Here is a 20,072-nt window from a genome sequence, read left to right on the forward strand (position 1 = left end):
GATTATGGTTTACGTTTCATACCCATCTTAAAAAAATACTGATGTGACTGTTGTATATAGTTACACTTACAGACTGCTAACTGAATGTAAGTCTCAAACAAAAGTGCCTTCCTATTAAGTAGTCAAACTAATAACACAAAAGATGGTCCTTTGTGGTGTACATTTAATACAAAAGAAGCATTTACAGTACAAAAGCAACATTATCAAATAAAGTTTTTTTTTCTATTGATAAAAGGTCATGATAAAATTATGTTCATTTTATTCAAGACTCTTTTCGTTTCTGTGAGCTGACCCTGCATCTGGCAGCTCAGTTGAATGCCTGAGGAATCTTTCTCCAGAGACCTCCACAAAGACAGTTCTTAATCCAGCGCTGTTCCCACTGCTTCATAGCATTTGATTTGTTGGGAGATTGAAGCATTGTCACGCACCCACATCTAAAATCAAACATTTCAGTAAAGTTACAGAATGACTTCAAACTACTAATAAAATGATCAATCTCCCATCTATAATCTCATCAATAACTCACCTGGTACAAGCCTTGCTCTCTTCTGTGGGGGACACTCCCATATGAATACAGCGAAGGTTATCCATCTTTTGTGAACTGGGACTCCTGTAAAAACACAAATAGTTACATTTGCTCTATGTATAGTAAGACATACAACAGCCATTATCACCACATTAAGTCATATTATGCAAAATTACTCCTGTGAGCTTTTAGCCATGTTATAATTTTGTTACCGCATCAAAAACAAACCTGGAGTTGTGCTCTGCTCCACCTTGTGATGTCATGAACCGGTAGTTTTCAACTTAACAGCTACCTTTGACCTTTTTTCACTAGAGATAGATGGTTAAGCGGAAATCATCCAAATGATTCTAGTGAAGGTATATGGAGTTTAAAAACAGAGAGGAGCACTTCCAGTATTACTACATGACATCACAAGTTAGAACAGAGTGTTGCTGGTTTGAGAGAAGAACTAAATATTCAGCGATTTTGTGTTAAACATGTGTGAAAGAAACAAAATACAACTTTTAGAGACCTCAGTTTACCCACACATTTGTATAATAGGACTATGTTTTAAAATGCAGACAGATACAGGATGATGATGCAGACTGTTCTTACCTGGTGAAGACCTCCAGTGGGGTGGTGGAGCCCTGTCCTGGCAGAGAGGAGGGCTTCCCAAACTGCAGGCGGAGCGGATGTTTACCCTGTAGCTTCACAATTACCCCATCATTGACTGGTAACCAGTCCATTGTGGGCACAAGCAGCTGACTGGGCAGCAGGCAGCACTCATCGATCAAGCTCTCATCGGGGTCCTGTGGAGGTGCATCTTCCCGACCTAAGACATAGAGAGATTAAAGAGGACATAGTATGGAAAATCTACTTTTTTGAGTTTAAACAATATTACAAGTGTTCCCTCATCATTGTTTTACAGTTTTTTAATGAAATTAAATGCTATATAAAAATGTGGATTTGATTGGATTACGCAAAGTATATTAAAGTTGATTCAAGCATGTTTGTCCTGCAGTTGAGAGCTCAGAAAATAGCCATTTTCACCTACCCCCTATCTCTGCCCACTGCTTTGTACTTGTGATTATTTAAGATATTCAGACTCTGAGGTATACAAGTTAGATTAAAATGTTACTTAGTCATTTTCAACTGTAAAAACACATAAATGAAAATCTGCTGCTTGCTACTGTGAAATGCCATTTTTCTGAAGGGGAAGGCCATGTCAGTTCTGAAGATGAAGTCAACAAACACATTTCTATTACCAAGTCGGATTAGAGCAATTTTGTGGTTTACAATGTCAAATAATATATAATCTATGTATGTTATAGTTTAAAACTAAACATACAGGGTTTGTGAAATAAACAAGTGAACAAAAACAAAACTCTATGAGTATGTTTTCTGAGGAAACAAAATCATAACATAGATCAGAAAATAGTGTAAGTTGGTTTCTTACTGCAAAGCCACAGTTTGGTGAGCAGCCTGAAGAGTAGCTGCAGACTGTCCTGGTTGTCTGATGTGGCGGTGAAAGTGGGCAGGCAGCTGGTCTTCAGTAAACCCCAGATCCGGATCATGACCAACATCTCACGCAGCATCCCCAGAGAAGCTCCATCACGCATGAAGCCAAAGCCGGGACGCACCATTGAGCCCTACAGTGAAAGAAAAGAGATGTGTTGAACTAAAGGTGAATATTCAATATTATTAAGGGCTTTAACAAATAATTTGCAGTTGATAAGTATTTTTTTTCAACTGTACAGTGATATTTAGAAAATACATTTTGAAAGGTCCTGTATAACAAAAGATTGTGAGCTTTAAACCATATTGTCGAGTTGTTGTGTTTTGTTTCATTCACACGTTTTGAGTTATTAGTCTGTCTGCATGTCTAAGATAAAATGTTTTGTTGCACCTTGTGATGTCATGTAATGGTAATTAACAGTAGTTAACAGCAAGCTTTTACTTTCTGTTCAGCAGAGATTGGCTATTCCAGGACTGAATTCATCCAGATAACTCTGGTGAAGGTGCATAGAGTTTAAAAACACAGCAGATACTTCCTGTATTACCACATGACATCATAAGGTGTAATAGAGTGTTTTTTGTTTGTGAAGAGAGCTCTAAATATGCAGGGTTTGTGGGTTAAACATGTGTGAATGAAACAAAACACAACTCCAGGTATGTTCTTGATGAGGAAACAACATTATAACATAGACCAGAATAAAGCATAATATAGACCCAAACAAAGGTAAATATATTCAACAAAAATATATATTTTTGATGAAGAAATCAGAAATCATTTATGTTTTTTTTAGTAATTTAATAATGCCACATTAATGTAAAATATTTTCAGCTCTGTTATTATCATATCTTACCTGGTTTGGCAGGTTGGCTAACAAGTAGAGAACAAAGTCTCCCACCCACTGAATGAGCTGCTGCAGTGACTGTAAATGTGGGCCATCCAAAACAAAATCTTGTGTATTTAGATTAATCATCACCTTGTCAATATCTAAAAAAGTAAAGTTCAAATGTCAGTACTAGTTAGTTTAAAAATTACACAGGAGATCACTGCACAAACTGCTTTATACCTGTGTCTGTATTCTTAGCACAGATCTCAGTGAGGCGGTCTCCAGGGCTGTCTGGTGAGTTCAGAACATGTGGTCTGAGTAGGGACTTTAATGTGGCACTGATGGCTATGAGCAGCAGTTTGGCATGGAAGTCACAAGCCCGGGCAGCTGTAGCAGTAGACAATTTACACAACGAGGCTTTCACTGCCACAATACGAGTGGCGAGAACCTGTAATAACAATAACAACAACACAGGTATGAAAAATGGTCAAGTTATGTTTTTGTTAAAGGTGCATTGTATAACTTTTATGGTGGAAGGTCTGTCATATGCTTTTCTTCATGGAGATGTAAGTGCTTTGTCTGCATTGTTCCATAGTATGGCATTAAACCTTTCCATCTTCATGGAGATCAGCAATGGAACATTTGAAGCAGAGGAGAGACATATCCATAGAAACAAGAAGGTGATGGAACCCAACCAAAAGTTACATAGTGCACCTTACATAGCTGCACTCTGCATTTTTTTTTAGTGGAGGGTCTGCTACACTTGTCTTCATGCAGCTATTATCCTGTTGCCTGGAATGTTTCAAAGTATGGGTTTGGTGGAGATGCCACCAGACCATATTACAGATGTGTGGAACGGTGACCCCAATAACAGAAATATGAAGTAAAAAGACACGTTTTTTTTTTGCTGCATAAGAACATTTGAAATAAAAGGCAGATATACATGTTTACTGCAATGCTGTGGAACAACTACAGACAAAGCAATAGCATCTCAATGGAAGCAAGTAGGTGGCAGAGCATCCACTAGAAAAATTACATAATGCACCTTTAAAGTAAGCATTTCCATTTTACTGACCTGTTGTAAAGCCTGGTTCTGCCTCATATACTCTTCATGCAGTTTCTCAACCAAATTATGGACCATAGTCGGCTGAACATGAAGAAGGACATCCCACCAGTCGTACCCCGTTACCATGCAGTACTCCAAGAGAAACAGGAGATGGCGTAGTGTTGTGTTCATGTCCAGTACCTGTCCCATGGAAGGAGACACTCGCAGCATGTGAAGCTGCATACAAAGAAATGAACATGAAAAATACGTAATGTAAAAACTTACTGACAGATAAGTCAGTAACTTAAATTACATAGACTTAACTAATCAACTATTTTTTTGATTAAAATAGTTATTCAGAACTTCAAGCAAGGTGACAAATCCATTTAGATGCATAATTTTTAGTTATTTTGGGGGATTGAAATTAATAATGTTATGCTCAATAGTTATCCCGTGGCAGTTTAGTCTCTTTCAGTGTAATTTTGAATATATAAATATTTCAAAAAGAAAAGGAAATACAAATGGGGAGACCAGTTGACCTCCTACACTCACTACATCACACTCACTAATCATATTGAAAACTTTACTTTGCCATGGTTGTCAATTCCTGCAAGTGCGAGCGATGTCCAAGAGAACTGAATGGCCTTAAAGTGGATGGCAGGTCCACCAGTTCTTTGGCGTTTGATTGCAGACTCCTCCCCAGACCGCTGTCCAGGGCCAGCGGTCGAGGAGGAGCCATAGAAAACGCACATGGTATGAAGAGTGGATCGGTGGAGGATCTGAATGCTGCCATCATGGAAGGCCAGAGCCAAACCTAAAGATGGAGAAAAAACATTTGTAGAAACATGAATACAGCTATGCATTATAAAATTACTCACTGAATGCTGGTTGCTTACCAAGTCCTGGGCAAAACTTTGTATCTGTGTTGGAGCTGGAAATAGGTAGTTTAGGAAGAGCTATAGCTGATACTCTCTCTAGGTCATGGGTGGTTGTAAGAATGCGCCATTTCAGGATGGTTGGCTGTTTTTCAACAACTGCAATGATACAATCACAATTAAAAGGGCATGAAAAACTACAGGCAATTGAAATAATGCAGTTACAGTATTTATTTGATAAGTATTAGAATTACTTTGAAAAAAAAAAGTGATAAATAAGACTTTTGATACGAGAAGCTATATTCAAAATAAAATGTACAGTACACATATGATTCTTACCAACGGGAGATCGATGCCGAAAGATGTTGTTGACCGGAAGGCCCTCTTTCCTCAGAGACCAACACTCTACAATGCTGCCAGTTTGATTGGATGCACACAGCAGGACCTACACAAAGGCACAGTTAAAAGTATTATATTTATTCAATATAAAGATATGCCTGATTGTCTTTATGATTTACCTGTTCTGAGTTTTCTCTGGTCAAAAACTTGAGGTGGGTAACAGCTGGGTATTTATCTCTTTTATGTAGATCTGTTGTGCAGCGAAGAAAGAGAGACGGCAGGAGCTCTGTGTCAATGCGGCATTTTTCACTAACAACACTAACCACCACCTACAAAAGGAATAACATTATAAAATATGAAATGTCAACTTGGTCATCTTTTTAATAGTAATGTATCTAATATGTATAATAAATGTAATATTACAAGTAAAAATTAAGGACTATTAATTCAATAGGTTATACAATAGATTTGAATCTTGCAGAAGCTTAGTTTTCTCTAACCTTATAGAACTGGACAGGAGAGGAACTGCTGCCATCTGTAGCTGCTACCACAATATTTCCACCTCCGGTAAAGGCAATGTCTGCCAGGGCCACACGTCCTCTCAGCCGGCATAGGCTCTCACTGGCTGTTAGCAGAGTGCCTCCTGGCTTCAGCAGTGACACTGTGACCAAACCACTGACAGTCACAGCTAACCACCCCTCCATGGGCTTTCCTCCAAAAAGGGTCAGAGATGGGGAAAACTTCACTCTGGAAAACTTCTCACTAAAGTTTGTTGAGCTAGACTAAAGAAAAACAAAAACAAAGTTAAAAAGTCAACATTACAGAAATCATGCAATGTTAATGTAATATGTTTTAATATTTCAAACCATTTCAACATGCAGAGCCAGCTTGACACCATTATGCAGCCAGCTAAGGGCTACAATGGGGTCCCCATCCACAGAGTTGGACAAGTAGCTCTCCCAGCTGTTGACAAGATGGTCAGACATAGACCAGCATTTAATCTTGCCGTCACCATCAGCAGATAAAAGCCTCGAACCTCAAACACAAAAATGTATTAGGTGAAAATCTTTTTTTAGACTGTACATTCAAACAAATAATGTTGGGATGTAAAGCTACTAGTACACTTACAAGTGGTTATTACAATGTAATTATAGACCGCTATAGCATATTGCTATACAAAAAAATGCGTCATCCTCTTTGGTCTTAGTTTTACAACAGGTGCCAGACTGTGGTGCAGCCTCACCTGATTGGTCCCACTCCAAACATGAAATGACCTCTGTATGTCCTGAGTTGATAGAGTAAACATCCCAAGGATGCTCAGTGTCAATGATATGGATCATGTGGCTGACATCTGTAAAACATAGTCTTTACTTTAAATATGTCAGAGCAGCCAGGCAGTACAGTATTACCATGTGAAATCACAATTTACCCTTTTCTTCATCATCATTCTTTAAGTCTGTGGTGAAAGCCACGAGGTTTCTGCAGGACCAAGAGCACACCAGAGGGATGGAGGGACAGTGGGTGCTTTTGGGACGTTTTTCCCACTCACACACATAAGTAAGCTCCATGTCTCGACCGCCAAAGAAGAGGCCCGGAGGAGGCCTAACCTGAAAAAATGTTGCAACAGCACTCAGTCTTATATGTGCTACAAGATCGATTCTGCACTTTTATTGACAAATACAGTAAAACAATATGCATCGTATGTGTGGTTCATACCACTGATGTATTAATAATATGAATTAATATATTATGATCGATATTATATATATTATATGATATTGTTACTCATAGCGTAATCAGATTTTACTACATTGTATTTAATCTATTCAAGTGTTTCGAGCTCATAATTTCCACATGATAAATGATCATTTAAACCAGTTAGAACAGAGCGAGCTAGATCGGTAATAATATACGACTCATATTTTTCCTAGAAAACAGACAGCGAAACAGTGTGTTTACCTTCAACTCGAAACGTAGCAGTAAAAGCGTATTTTTATGTTCAAAACAAATCCACTTCTTTCATTCAGCTCGGGCTAAACAATATTTCAGGACCCCTCCGAGAGCTTTGCTGTCTCACGATTTTCCTTTTTTTTTTGGTTTGTTTTAACTAAAAGCAAACCAGCAAGTGATAAATAAAACACATTATCACAAAATATTATAATTGATTATTGACTTACGTTTATGTTGGGTTAAAATTGTTATACAATTTTATTTTATTTGATTCCTATTCAGATGTATTGTCAGGCATGTGTAAGAGGTCTATGTTTGCAAAAATGCTACCCTGATATTCTTCTTATTAATATTTTTCTGGGAGAGTGAAGCAAAAATATGACGCATAATATATAATATGGAGATAATATATCGTATAATGTTTTATATAAAATTACATACAACAAAATAGTTTGTGAAAATTGTATTGTTTTGGTATTTCCATCTTCTTTTTGGTTTCGCACATTCGATACAGAATCTACAGGACACCAACAGCATTAAGATATTCCGGAAAAGTTATATTTCACTTTTTGGCAAAGAAAAAAATATTAAAAGATGTAGCGTGCATAGACAAAATTTCCATAGTACAATATTATTAATATATTTCTCTTGAATCTGTGAAGAGGAGCAGTAAGTCAAAATTACGACACATGGGGCAGTCTGTTGTTTTCGGCCCTGTTGTAGTTTCGCTGTGGCCGTAGTTTCGACACCGATCAGTCGCGTACAAGATGTTTTATCAGAACTAAAGCATAAAGTTATTAGTAGAATTTACATTGGCCCGAGTTCATTCACTGCGGTTGATTTGTAATCGACAATAATACATACTTGGTTAAGTGTCAACCAATATCGCGCGGTATTCGCACTGGAACCAGTTTATCTTGATAGTTGCTTGTTAGCTTAGCCACCCAGTCTGTGCTAATCAGTTCGCTGTTGCGTGAGACTTCTCTGTCTGCGTTTATAACGCAGGAACAAAATGAGCACACAGTCCCCAATATAACTGGTAAGTTGACATGGACTTACTTATATATCAAATCACATAGAAAGCTGTTGCGTGCTTTTTGTGTCGTGCGTGGCAGCCGTTTAGGTGATGTCTAGCTAACGTTACTTGCTGAGGCCTGAAATTAACTATTGCAACATGCAATTTCCTCCATAATGTGACCAATAACGATGTGAGCCTTGTATCTGTGGATGTGAGAGTTGTTGCCAGAGCCTAGCGTCAGTTATTTCTCCATCTCACACTCGACATAACGTCAGTGCAATGTGCAGTTTTCAACGAGCATAAAATGTTATTTTGACTTTTCACAAAAGTAAACTAGCTGTGTTTTTGTTCATTGTCACATTTCAGTTGCTAAATATTCCAAGTGTATCTGAATCGCTTTGACGCTCTTATCTTCTGAGTTTTGCAACTTAAGAACTTCACTGCACTGTCACTGTTTTATTGTGTCCGTACTGTAAAGCTGTTTGACCCAATCACCTCTTGACCTAAAAAATGTTGAGTAATGATGAAAATTGTTTTTGTGTTTTAGTGTTGTACAACCCCATATCTATGTCCCGGAGGTCAGAGGATACAGCTAATTACCACAGCCTTCACAGCAGATATGCTGACCTAGGAGCAGCGCAGAGACGTTTCTGTGCAGAGTGACCTGAGCTGACTGTGACCTCGATTCCTCCCAAACCCCAGTCCCTGTCTGCAAGAGGTCATGTCGGACAACACGCCCAACAACAATGTGCCTCTCAATAATAATAACAACCGCATGCGGAACCCCAACATCAACCAGAACCCGCTCATCAATGTTCGTGACCGCCTCTTTCACGCCCTCTTCTTCAAGATGGCTGTTACCTATGCCAGACTCTTCCCTCCGTCCTTCAGAAGGGTGTTTGAGTTCTTTGTTCTTCTCAAGGTAATGCATTCTTCACTTCACTAGATTAGCTCTACTAATTCAAACAGTACACATATTCATGAATTGATTGCTGGTTTGCACATTAGGATGCAAAGGAAATGGAGTGGATCCCTGTATAAGTCTGGCATTTGTTTGTAAATTTTTTCTAGGTGTGATCTATAACACTGACAACTTTTATTTGGGATACTGAAATGTACTGACTCATTTTAGCAATAGCCAAGTTAGGGACTAAATTGGGAAAATAATGGATAAATACTGCCTTGAATGTCGGGGTCTTAAATTGCTCCATTGGATTAGTAGTCATGCACTCAGGCTTTTCTCCACTTAACCACACAAAAACCAAAGTGTGCTGAGTCATCAACAGACTGCTTTTGATTTGATTGGCAACCCCTTAGGATTATGTGCAACGCAGCACTGTAAATCTGATGATGCATTTCCCTTTAGTGTAGTTTGAGGCAGGTTAGTTGCTTGTATTTTATTATTTTGCTGCTCATGCAAGGAACTGTCAGACTCAGTACTGGGTTTTCACCACAAATTGATAAGATAGTGAACTAGCAGTACTTTGGTCTACTTAGATTTTTCATAGTTGTTTGAATTACCTGATCATTGGGATGAGAGCTGTTTGGCTGTACAAGGGTAGTCCACCCTACTTGACTTTTCTGTAACTGTTGTGAAAAAGCAGTTTTAAAACTGTAAACAAGCACATTTAAATACAAAAATTGTTCTTTCAGTTTGAAAATCAAGTACTTCAGCTTTAATCGTGATCCCTCCCCCCATCTCGATTTCATTTTAACCAGGCACTCTTCGTCCTGTTCATCCTCGCCTACATACACATTGCCTTTTCACGATCACCCATCAACTGTCTGGAAGGGGTAAGGGACCGCTGGCCTCGTGACGGCATCCTCCGGGTGGAGATCCAGAGGAACTCCACCAGAGCCCCTGTTTTTCTTCAGTACTACGACTCGAGTTTCCAGGAGGAGATGGAGGCAGAGGATACTGGGGGAGGTCCGAGTATAGCTGGGCTCAGTCTGGCAGCGCTGCAGGACGAAGAGGAGGAAGAGGAGGAGATGACTCTGGAGATGTTTGACAATAGCTCTGTGCATGTAAGATGAACAAAATATAACTCTTGGTAGTTCTGAGACTCTAGAAGTAGTGATATGCCACTTCCAGATGGTATGATGATGATGATTATTATTATCATCATCAGTATCAGTATCAGTAGTAGTAGTAGTAGTATTTTCATAGAACATAAAACAAAAACTTTATTGTTTTTGGACTAAGTCCCCAATTTGTTTACTTTTATCTAACTACTACACAAATTAGCATATCTTAATTTTACCTGCAAGTAATCAATATGACCTTGGTACCACTACTTTGACAAGGACACAAGAAGAATTTGGTACTTCACTATATTTACTCTGTTTTTGACATGTTGCCCCAGCCATATAAAAGCAAGGGTAATTTGCTTAAGATAAATCTCACAAACAGAATATTAGTTAACATTTTCTCTCATCATTAAATGTTTTGATAGTTAGTCTAACTTGCTCCTATTTTAAAGATTGTCTAATGATTCCAGTTTGAGTTGGACCTGGAGCCTCGCCTGAAGCCCTCCCTAGTTGGTGGAGCTGTGGGGGCAGGAGGAGGAGGAGGGCCAGCAGTGAACGAAAGCCAGGATGTCTCCTTCAGCCAGACCACTAAAGGTATGCAGCCGCTGCAGGACTCTGTGTCTGAGCTGGAGATGCTAACCAGAGCAGGTAAACCCTCTACCTCTCAGTACTTCATCTCTGAGCTCCTCTGGACTGTCCTGTCTTTTGGCTCATCTGATGCTTGATGCCATGTTACACTGATAGCTTTATCTGTCCTCCATGTTGTTTATACAGTTTGGCCTCAAGAGGAGTACATTGTGGAGTATTCTCTGGAGTATGGTTTCCTGCGCCTGTCTCAAAGCACCAGACAAAGGCTAAATATCCCTGTCATGATAGTTACTCTGGGTAGGAATCAGTTCAGCTCTCATAACATGAGTGCCTTTCCCATTTATTTTTATATTATCATTTTTAGCTTTATGCATTTTAACACGTTTTATTTATGATTTACTCTCTTTTATTGTATTAATTTGTCTCTGCAGCACTTTAGAAAATGTCATCTTTATATATAACTAAAGTGGATTGGATTTGACTTTTGTCTGTTTTATTCTAGATCCCATGAAGGATGAATGTTTTGGGGATGGCTTTAGTCGCTTCTTGCTGGATGAATTTTTAGGCTATGATGATATCTTGATGTCCAGTGTCAAGGCCCTGGCAGAGAATGAGGAAAACAAAGGTAAAAACCAGTCATTTAAAGTCAAAATTAAGCAAAAATACTGTTCGGCTGCACTCATCTCCAGGTTTCTTAAATGTACCATTGATTTTTAGGATTTTTGAGAAACGTGGTTTCTGGTGAACATTACCGCTTTGTCAGCATGTGGATGGCAAGGACGTCATACCTGGCTGCTTTTGTCATTATGGTAATCTTTGTAAGTAACTGAGTTAAAATTTCAGTATTGAATACTATTGTTTTTTTGGTTTTTTTTCACTTTATGTTTTATGTCTTTCAGACTTTGTCCGTTTCTATGCTGCTCAGATATTCGCACCATCAAATCTTTGTCTTTATTGGTTAGTTTCCTAACAAAACATTACATCAAATGACCATGTTGTTTGCTCTAATGGGCAATAACTCACAAAATGTTCTTTACATTTCAGTGGACCTTCTTCAGATGTTGGAGATGAACATGACCATTGCTTTCCCCGCTGCCCCTCTGCTCACAGTCATCCTGGCGCTTGTTGGTAAATTCAGAACCTAAAGGAGAAAGTTCCTCAGGGTTTTTTTAATTGATCATTGAATCAATTTGTCATCCCCAGGAATGGAGGCCATTATGTCTGAATTTTTTAATGACACAACAACTGCCTTTTACATCATCCTCATTGTGTGGTTAGCTGACCAATATGATGCTATCTGCTGTCACACTAACACTAGCAAACGCCATTGGCTGAGGTTTGTAATAAAATGTATATTGTGAATATTAATAATTAATGTTGATTTACTTTTAGCCCCATTTTAGTATTTGGTTAAGAACAAAAGAAAGCTGATTGCTCTCTTGTATTGCAGATTCTTTTATTTATACCACTTTGCCTTCTATGCTTATCACTATCGCTTTAACGGCCAGTACAGCAGCCTGGCCTTGGTAACATCCTGGCTTTTTATCCAGGTAAGCATCTTTAACTTAGACTTATATTATGCAATACACTGTCACAGGTAGAAATGTATACCTTGCTATTGGTAATGTAATTATGTTAAGTGTATATTTAATCCATATACTGATGATGAACTTGTTTAACAGTGGTTATTTTCTTTTGCACTGCATTAAACATCTGCCCCCTTTTCCACAGCACTCCATGATCTACTTTTTTCATCATTATGAACTTCCTGCCATCCTACAACAAATCCGGATTCAGGAGATGCTTCTACAGAACCAGCAGGCGGGCCAGAACAACCCCACAGCCCTGCAGGACAGCGCCTCTGCTACAGTGCAACCTGGACCTGCTCCTGACGCAGCCCCTCCCGCACCTGTTGCCCCCGGCCCTGAGACAGAGACCCAGACGGAGCTGCAGACCGCTGCCTCTGCACCAGCCTCCACCTCAAACCCCACCACGTCAAACCCCACCATCTCTGAGGCTGCTGCAGGGGATGTCCGCTCGGAGCTCAACTGGGTGGCTCAGACCGCAGCCATCATCACTGAGGCTCTGTCCAGCTCAGCCCAGCAAAGCAGCACAGTGCATTTCAGAGTCAGGGAGGGGGGGTCTGCCTCCACTACAGGAGACAATGGGACTCTGGGGGCAGGAGAGATTAATATGGAAGTGTGGGTTGGAGGGGCAACACCGAGAGGTGAAACAGAAAACAGTACAGTAGGACCAGATGTCACAACATTAAAAAATAAGAACTCAGTGATGGATGCTACATCCACAGCCGCATCCCCACCAAGCCCCACGTTTGTCAGACAACCACAGGAAGCACAAGTGGCCTCTGGAGGGAGCCCTACTCCTTTACAAACAGACTGTGCTATTTTACAGACTTCAGGTACAGACTGGGACCCTAGAGCTGAGCAGAACTCCTCCACTAGCCCTTCATGAGACCCAATGACAATATCTCACTTATCAGACTTTGTGCCTCAGCAAGTGAGCTAATCAGAGGGTTCAATAATAATTACCTATTTTCTGAGATTAGTTCTCATTTTAAGTGAATCCAAAGTGAGAAAACAGGGTGTTGGACCATTGATAATAAAAAAAAAAGACTAAAATAATAACCAGACAAGTTTAAATCATTAAAAGCTTTCTTGTTGCATCATTAGTGGTCTGGACCCACCTTCTAGTCAGTTCAGATTTTCATCCTCTGAATGGGATTCAAATGGGCCCATCAGTGGATTGTCTTTCTCGAATTGACTAAAATGTGAAGCATCACTCTGTGAGACCTTATAGCTGCTGGTTGGGATCATTTTGCTTAGTTTAATCTACAACATGTTTAATACAAACACATGAGAATGTTAAACAAGATGTAAGTTTTTTTGTACCAGACTGAAGGACTGAAGCACAAGAGATACTTTTCAGAGTTTTATTTATGAGAACAGATTCTCAGAAAAAGTACTTTGGCCAGGACACAACAGTGGATGACTGTCCTGTGCCAATGAATGCCTTATGAATATCCCCATATGGACAGTACAATGCACAGATCTGCTGAAACTTACCCAATACACGTTCCCCTGCCTCCCATGAGAGGTGCTGTGTTCTTTTACAGAATTAAGAAACTGGCTGCGTTAATAATACCAATTCTGAAGTGACTAAAACTAAACACTGTGGATGTAAGGTGTGTTTTGCCTGATTTTGGGAGTGTGGTAAAGATTGCTGATGCACACTTGGAAATATGACTGTGCCTCTGCAGCGAGATTAAAGCTTAATCATTGAACTCTTCAAATGTATTTTATTGTTCAGTAAAGTTGGCTCACATCAGCTGTCTGCCCAAAGCCTGCCTGGTTTTGTTATTATTATTGAATTATTATCATTTTGTTCTAGGCCAGTGTTTCCCAAACTTTTCACTCTTGGTACCGCTTACAAAAATATCCAGCTTAGCATGTATCACTAATTTTAACCAACTCTGAAACAGTCCTTTAACAGATATAAAGTGTAATAATGCATTCGTCTTATATAGCACTTTTCCATACACTCAAAATCCCATTACAGTTTTGTGTATTATTTATTCACTGGATACTCCAAGCTACTAGAAGCTGCTAGTTCTGGTGAGGGTGTCTGTGTGAGGAGAATTTCTGTTTTATTTCTGTTGAGTTTTGGAAAATTATAAGTGAACCATAATTTAATGTCAAGGAGACAATCGGTGAGGGAGGAGAAAGATAATATGGCGGTAGGTTTGGTGAGGTAGAGCAAGGTATCAATCACATAGCACTGAAATTAGATGTGTTTGCTGAAGATCTGACCAAGCAGGATGAGATAAATGATAATGAAGAGGAGTGGTCCCAGGGTTAGGGTTAAACTTTTTTTTTTTTTTTTTTTTTTGCCTCACTCACCTTTATGGAGAGCTAGAATGCTATCATTCTAAAATAACTTATCAGCATTAGCATAGACCATATGATCACTAGCTATGAACTCTTAGACCCCAACACTTAATTTATTTGATTCATTTTTTAATTTACATTGTCCCTGTTTGACCTCTCATTTGTCATGCTTAATTACTTGGCCAATTAACACTGACAGTTTGTATCATATAATTTTGCATAATAATAATAAAATATAGATCCATGCTTCCTCCTAGCACCTCACGTCACCCAGAGCATTGGCGTCATCTGCTGGAGAAAGTCAGGTTGAGGTTAACAACATACTGTACACTGATGATGATTATTCAGAATTAAATTTAAATCTGAATTAAGTGGGTGGTTTATTCCATTTTAAAGCCGAATTAATTTATTCCGCGATCATGTAAATGTTTATTCCGCTGAAAAATAAGCGGACTACAATATGGTGAAAAAAGTTTGTATCATGTTTTTGTCCCGTACCTCTGTTCCCCGATGCCTATGTACTTGTGAAAGGCACCGATGTCCCCGTTAACACCGCGAGCCGTCCTCATCCCAAGTTATCATCATGAAGTGATGAAACAACAGTATGTAGCTAACTCTGTACGCAACTCACTGCACATCAGCCCGGAGCAGAAGCACTGAGTTCACCGGTAAAAGCACTGGAGCACTCACCATAGCTCCCGGCCCCTCCTTTGTCTTGTGATGTACTCCAAGCGGGGTGGTCAGACCGGCTCCGTCCTCCATGTGCTGGTTCCAGATGGAGACGAGCAGTACCACTGGTACCAAGGTGGTGCAAATCATTCAGACAGAGACGTGAATCCCATTTGGTTGGTTTTATCTTGTTCTGAGCAGTCCGCCCTCCGTGCTCTTTCTTCTCTTTCTTCCCCGGGGAAAGCGCTTCTCAGGCTGAGGCACCTAACACCAGTCTCCGCTCCAGCTCATCTGGGCCCGACCTGAACCGGAGCTGTTCCCGCTGGTTCTGGAGTCTGGGTTTTCACCGCTGTTCCCCAGTTTGTGTGGGTGGAGGAATAGCGGTACGCATCCTCATGCATAACAACAAACCAAGATGATAAAAAAAAAAAGCTGGTAGCAGATGAAGTGTCTGTGTGTTTTTTTCCGGTAGACATAAATACATTCGTGTTCCTGTCCAATCAGAAACCTTCCCGTAGTCCGACGTTGAGCGGAATCAAATAAAGCCGATTAAACGTTTTTTTCCACGTAAACCTTAATTTGGAATATTATTTCCATGTAAACTCGAGAAAAAAGAAAAAAAAAACATAAACAAGGCCAATGTCGTATTATTTAAAATAATAATAATAATAATAATAATGATAATAATAATAATAATAATAATAATAATAATAATAATAATAATAATAATAATAATAATAATAATAATAATAACATGAGGACCCCCAGAGGACCTCATATAACACTTACCACCATTACCTTCACCACCAGACCAGAGTGAAAAATCATTTAATGGGGAATGGGCAATAAGGAGCATTTATTTTAACAACAAATTCATTTATTACATAAATAGTTTATTTACATAACCATTTGTGTCACTGAAAAAATCTCTTCCTCAAAAGCCAAAAATATCGCCCACCCATGCATTCACCCTCAATGACGTTTCAACACCCACCATAGTGACGTAACGGGGTGGTTTCCGCTGCGGAAGCCGCTGCTGCATGTAAACAAAGCGGATAGCTGCACAGGTCGGCGGCAGAGAGAGCTTCGCTTTAACTTAAACACAAGGCATTTCCATCCATAAATGAGCAAAGGCTCTCTGATGCATGAAGCGACAGTCTGAATAAACAAACGCCGCCAGGATGTCGATGGAGGACCCGTTCTTCGTCGTCAAAGGGTGAGCACAATACTGTACAGAGCTAACAGTTTACGCTAATGGGATGCTAACCTTGGAGCTAGCGGTTAATTCCAAATAACTTGAAGCGTGTTTGTTATGACAACGATATGATACCATGGAAGTGTCCATGTATTATACAGGAAACTGACCTACAACATAATCTAAAATAGTGCCTGTGTTGTTAAGTCTAACTGCTGTGTGAATTGGATCAATGGTCAATCCTTTGCATAGACTGTATGTTCCATTCCATACTAGCCTGCCACATGGTGTAATAGTAAAAAATACTTAAGATTAATAAGATTAATATTTCTACAGGTCTGAAGTAGAGTTATCAAAAAAAAAAAATCTATACCCAGATACAAATCGATTAAAACGGCTATTAAAACTAAATATGGAAACCAGATTACATATAACTAGCTACTCGAATATCAAAGACAGTTTGTGGCCTCATTAATCCAAAGATATATATTTTTTTAATTGTTACAACAAGTTATCTTGTTTTATCAAATTTGTGTAGGGAAGTGCAGAAGGCAGTGAATGCGGCGCAGAGCCTCCACCAGAGATGGAGCGAGCTGCTACAGGAGGGAGGAGGAGCGTCAAAGGAGGAGATGGACTGGACCACAAATGAACTGAGGAACAGTCTGCGCTCCATTGAGTGGGATTTGGAAGACCTGGATGAGACTATCAATATCCTTAAAGATTTGTTCCATCTGTGTGTTACTGTGTGTCTGTGATTGCATCCATGGAACCCTTAGTTAATATTCCTGACTTTGGAACGTATTGTGGAGTCAAACCCAAAGAAGTTTAATTTGGATGCAACTGAACTGTCAAAGAGGAAATCTTTTATCACTAACACCAGACAGACTGTAAAGGTACTGTTTCCCTTTCTTTTGAGTCTCTTTATTCCATCAACAAAGTGTTCACATTTGCTGCTTTACTTCAGGAAATGAAGGAGCAGATGTCCAGTCCTGCTGCTGTGTCACTGGACAAAAAGAATAAACAGGTGATAACATATTGTGCTCACAATAATAATTTGGCAGTCACATTTTGTTAACTGTAGCATTGATTCTTATCTTGTGCAGGCCTTGCTTGGAGAGCGTGGTGCTCAGGGTCCTATCTGGCAGCCTGGGCCAGATAAATACAGCCGCTTGGATCGGCAGCTACAGAACGCTAACTCTCAGTTTATTGAGGAACAGCAGACCCAGCAACAGGTACAATAACACTGCAGTTATGTGGCTATGACTTTGACTAAGACAATGACAGTTTGTGTGAGGTGTGAACACCCCAAAGGTGCCTTTTTTAAATGGCCATTAAGAATCTGTATTATTGTATTATTAATTTGGTGGAAGCTTACAGTATAATAGAAATGCTATTTTAGACTAATGCCTGTAATATATTTTGATGAAGACAACATGTCTCTATTGTTAGCTGATTGCAGGACAACAAGACGAGCAGTTGGAGCTTGTGTCGGGTACTATTGGTGTGTTAAAAAACATGTCTGAGCGGATCGGTATGGAGCTCGATGAGCAGGCTGTGTAAGACTATATTATTAATAATACTTCTACATACAGATGACTCACTTTCAGCCCCATTGTCTGAGTACTGCCTCTTCTGTTTTCAGGATGTTGGATGATTTCAGTCACGAAATGGACAACACTCAATCCAGACTTGACAATGTTATGAAGAAACTGGCTAAAGTCTCCCACATGACCAGCGGTACTCTAGCTTATAGATAATACACATTCACAAAATGTAACTTCTCAAATTGTCAATAACAAGCTGTGTCTCTCTAGATCGCAGACAGTGGTGTGCTATTGGTATTTTGCTGGGAATCCTCTTCGTCATCATCATCCTCTTTGCAGTCCTTTGATTGAGGGACGGTATTCAAATCACAAACATGTCTTAATTCTCTGTCTACACTCCAACCATTTTAGAATATCTGCATCATGTGGCTGAGCCTGGCGATCATACTGTGAAATGATCTTGTTTAGTTGATGAAGATGGGTGTTTCAAACAATTTGAAAAAAATATGGAATAATAATTATGAGAAGACTGATATCAATCTCTGTTGTTATAGACAGTTAATTAACTTGCTACTTGTCAGATTTTGATTATATACTATACTATACATTGGCTGCAAACTGTTGAATTTACTGTTGCCTCAGCACAATCATTTCAACTCCATCTCTTTTTTTATCCTTTTTATAATAGCTATTTGCAAGCACGTTTAATCGCCTACTTCCAGTGTATGAATAGACATTTTAAGCATATGCAATCATTTCAGATTTTAAGTCTTAATTTGTGTCTCACTTTTGGCTAAACCTCGTTCTATCCTGGTTTAGTCTTGGTTTGTCTTTTGCATATGAAGCTATCGTGGTGCAGCTGTTTTTCTCCAAGTAATAATAGTTCAAATTGAACATTTAAGCAGGTCAAACTATTGTGATGTGACGATGGGACTGCACTGGACCACCTGCTTTTTGATAAAATGTAAAGGCACTTTGGTTCTTTTATTCTTTTACTTAAAACTCCTTTTATTACAACAGAAACTCATATTTTAAGTAGCGCTAACAAGTAAAACCCAATGTTCTTACTTTGGCTAATTCATTTATTCAACATTTTTATTAATACTTGCAGAGATTCTATAACACTAAGGTCTTTTATGTTTACGTTTGATTTTATTCACATTGACTGACAAAATTTCTACTGCTGTGATGGAAATGATTGAAGGCTTTCTCTGCTGCTGAGCTAATATTATTGAAAGCCATACTTCCTGTTACTGTTTGGCTGGCTGAAAAAGCTTTTATTATTATTATTTTTTATTAGTTTTGGTCTCTAGTGTTTTTGTCATAGCAGATATGCATGGTCCTGTTTCACACTACGGTACACAGGGCAAATTTCCATGACAAGTTTTCATGGTGTATCATAGTTTTAGTTTTTTTATGGAATATTCATTTGAATCACCACTCATTATCTGTTCCTTATTTTGCCCTGATGCCAACAAAAATAATGACTGTAATAATGTGTAATATTTATACTTTTCTCGCTTCAGTGGAGTGTTACTGCATAATAGCAGCATAAAACCTCGTGATAAAATGACATTTTAAATGTTTTTAAACTAGTGTTTGTGTTAAGAAAACTTTCAGAAATGGTATTGATCATCTTCAACATAAGCAGGAGCTGCAGGACTATAAATGCGTGGTGTGTGCTTTAATGTTTAATTTTGTTTTCTGAGTATGTCAGACAGTTCATTTGATGTAAATCGAAAGTATTCTTTATGTATTAGAGATTTTACATCTATTCAGACTAAATGTTTTATTTAAAATTGTATCACTATACCATTAACCATATTAACAAAACTTTTGTCTATTTTATCTGTTATATTTGCTTTATAAAGTTAACCAATGTGAACCTTAACATATCTAACATTTTATGAACCACTAAACCTGTAATCATATTACTTCTGTTCAGGATACCACTTTTTTCTGTCTACAAATGTGCAAAAGAATGAATCGAGGCTGTGTTGTTGGTCAGTGATCAATAAATGTCCTGGGGAAAACATCTTATGACTCCTCTGTTCAGATTCAAGACAGGCTAG

General features: G+C 38.8%; 3 protein-coding genes across 5 annotated transcripts; 2 read left to right on the forward strand and 1 right to left on the reverse strand.

Annotated features, from left to right (window-relative positions):
- Positions 1-146: 146 nt before the first annotated feature.
- med16 (mediator complex subunit 16) lies at positions 147-8,255 on the reverse strand. 2 transcript variants are annotated; one of them, XM_020938062.2, is made up of 16 exons: positions 8,113-8,255; positions 6,533-6,710; positions 6,347-6,454; positions 5,970-6,139; positions 5,604-5,885; positions 5,283-5,432; positions 5,104-5,209; positions 4,786-4,923; positions 4,477-4,703; positions 3,920-4,126; positions 3,085-3,292; positions 2,872-3,005; positions 1,962-2,154; positions 1,121-1,337; positions 527-610; positions 147-434 (listed from the first exon to the last, which is right to left on the reverse strand). In XM_020938062.2, exons 2-16 carry the CDS (start codon positions 6,669-6,671, stop codon positions 308-310), a joined length of 2,490 nt encoding a protein of 829 aa, XP_020793721.1. In that variant the 5' UTR covers positions 6,672-6,710; positions 8,113-8,255; the 3' UTR covers positions 147-307. The 2 variants fall into 2 exon arrangements, with proteins under 2 accessions (XP_020793721.1, XP_020793720.1); XM_020938061.2 differs by lacking the exon at positions 8,113-8,255 and adding an exon at positions 7,063-7,207.
- On the forward strand, positions 7,698-14,046 carry tmem259 (transmembrane protein 259). Of its 2 annotated transcripts, none has more exons than XM_020938063.2 (12): positions 7,698-8,092; positions 8,619-8,993; positions 9,791-10,096; positions 10,570-10,747; positions 10,874-10,984; positions 11,190-11,312; positions 11,405-11,505; positions 11,587-11,644; positions 11,732-11,815; positions 11,891-12,023; positions 12,138-12,237; positions 12,419-14,046. In XM_020938063.2, exons 2-12 carry the CDS (start codon positions 8,793-8,795, stop codon positions 13,157-13,159), a joined length of 2,136 nt encoding a protein of 711 aa, XP_020793722.1. In that variant the 5' UTR covers positions 7,698-8,092; positions 8,619-8,792; the 3' UTR covers positions 13,160-14,046. The 2 variants fall into 2 exon arrangements, with proteins under 2 accessions (XP_020793722.1, XP_020793723.1); XM_020938064.2 differs by having other exon boundaries at positions 7,700-8,092; positions 10,570-10,693.
- Positions 14,047-16,273: 2,227 nt separating this feature from the next.
- stx6 (syntaxin 6) lies at positions 16,274-20,035 on the forward strand. Its single transcript, XM_055165147.1, has 8 exons — positions 16,274-16,477; positions 16,995-17,164; positions 17,255-17,349; positions 17,421-17,480; positions 17,560-17,688; positions 17,906-18,012; positions 18,099-18,193; positions 18,271-20,035. Exons 1-8 carry the CDS (start codon positions 16,443-16,445, stop codon positions 18,345-18,347), a joined length of 768 nt encoding a protein of 255 aa, XP_055021122.1. The 5' UTR covers positions 16,274-16,442; the 3' UTR covers positions 18,348-20,035.
- The last annotated feature ends 37 nt before the right edge of the window (positions 20,036-20,072 follow it).

This window comes from Boleophthalmus pectinirostris, unplaced genomic scaffold (assembly GCF_026225935.1).
Source record: "Boleophthalmus pectinirostris isolate CB_2022bp ecotype Guang Dong unplaced genomic scaffold, ASM2622593v1 HiC_scaffold_7, whole genome shotgun sequence".
Classification (NCBI taxonomy): domain Eukaryota; kingdom Metazoa; phylum Chordata; class Actinopteri; order Gobiiformes; family Gobiidae; genus Boleophthalmus; species Boleophthalmus pectinirostris.